We start from the raw sequence: 1,438 nt of genomic DNA, 5'->3' as shown, positions 1-1,438 counted from the left end.
ACCAACATAGATGGGGACTAAAAAGTTGACCGATTCTTGATTAAAGCAACATTGCAATGCTGCGCCACGAGCCCACAAGTTTGCAATTAATTCTCTGAAAGGGCCCAAATCAGCAGGCACATGCACGTTTACTATGCTCTACTCACAAATTCGACACCTCAGGCATCAGGTCCTTTGTCACAATCCAATGCGTAAAATTGACATACGCACTATCAAGTCCTGCATTAAACTTTTGGTGATTTTGACCGGCCCAAAGGTTGCTGCCAAAGAGTGTGCAGAGAAAATCCAGAAGGCGAACAGGTTCCAGAAGATCCCGACAAGGAGTGGTGAAATGGCGGGCAATAAGGAGAAGTATGCGGGCACCAAGCTCACCCAAAGCACCTTTTTTGATGAGTTCTCGACTGCATAGGTCATTGCTCAGGGTATCCAGGACATGCGCCAAGCGATTCGTCTCCGAGGTGTTGTACAAGAGATCAATACTGCCCTGCACAAGGATGGGCTCCGATGGCGAGCTTGTGTGGGATATTTCATTGTTAGCTGAGAAGCCGGTGAGGAGTCTCATGTGATGCGTGACACTGTGATCAGTGAGTTGTACAGCTTCTGAGCCAGTCAGTACCAGATCAAGACAGATAAGCTGCGAGAGCACAGCAAAGACATGGTCCTTATTCATTGAATCGAAACTCACGCCATTTGTCAGCTTCAAGGAGGCAAAGCTGACCATCTCGTTGTGTTTTGCTTCTGGTAGCAGTGCACTCCACCTGGTTGAAACATGAGCATGTGTCTTTGAGCAATGAGAATCACGTACAAGGGCCGTCCACATTGGGCGAGATGCTCGATGGTTTGGAGATGACCCATGCTGACAGACACTGCTGCCTGATTCTTCGCAATCACTCGCTGGTCAAAGCTGAGCACGATATAGGGCGGCAGCAGTTGAGCCAATTCCAGCCTATGTCGTAAAGAATGCACTGCTTTCTCCATTAGCCATGTGTATCCAAGGGTGAAAAAGGAGGGCTGACGGTTGGACGGACGAGGAGCATTATGGGGAAAGCTCAATTTCGTTCCCATGAAGACATACCACAGTCTTATTGACGATTCTTGAATGGACAAGAGATGTAAGAAGACCCACAAACATGAACCCAACTTGTGGGCTTCATCAAAGTAGGTCACACTCAAAGCTCGAGTGTAGATAGTATTAAGAAAACCCATCAAGTTTGCAGTGGCTTTCTTGACGATGGTTTTGTAGAGCCCCTCAGCAATTACAGTGGGGTCGTGAGGTATTTCCGCCTTTGCTTTAAACTGTCAAATACTGAGCACATGAGAGTATGATGAAAAGGAATTGACTTGTGGAAATAGCTCAGCTGACCACTTCTGCAAAAAAATGTTCCCACTCGTCCTGCGCCCCCGGTGGCTCCATGACTTTGTGCCAATGTGTATGTAA

The 1,438-nt window shown here is 47.4% G+C and overlaps 1 protein-coding gene across 1 annotated transcript; it reads right to left on the bottom strand.

The window, feature by feature from the left end:
- Positions 1–109: 109 nt before the first annotated feature.
- LACBIDRAFT_333946 (uncharacterized protein) lies at positions 110–1,414 on the bottom strand (the record flags this gene model as incomplete). Its single annotated transcript, XM_001888614.1, has 6 exons — positions 110–131; positions 207–634; positions 686–758; positions 806–946; positions 1,076–1,296; positions 1,364–1,414. The coding sequence occupies 6 exons, from the start codon at positions 1,412–1,414 to the stop codon at positions 110–112; spliced, it is 936 nt and encodes a 311-aa protein (XP_001888649.1).
- Positions 1,415–1,438: the final 24 nt, after the last annotated feature.

The sequence above is a fragment of the Laccaria bicolor genome, genomic scaffold, assembly GCF_000143565.1.
Source record: "Laccaria bicolor S238N-H82 LACBIscaffold_57 genomic scaffold, whole genome shotgun sequence".
Lineage (NCBI taxonomy): Eukaryota > Fungi > Basidiomycota > Agaricomycetes > Agaricales > Hydnangiaceae > Laccaria > Laccaria bicolor.
This window is presented reverse-complemented; position numbering and strand designations above follow the sequence as displayed.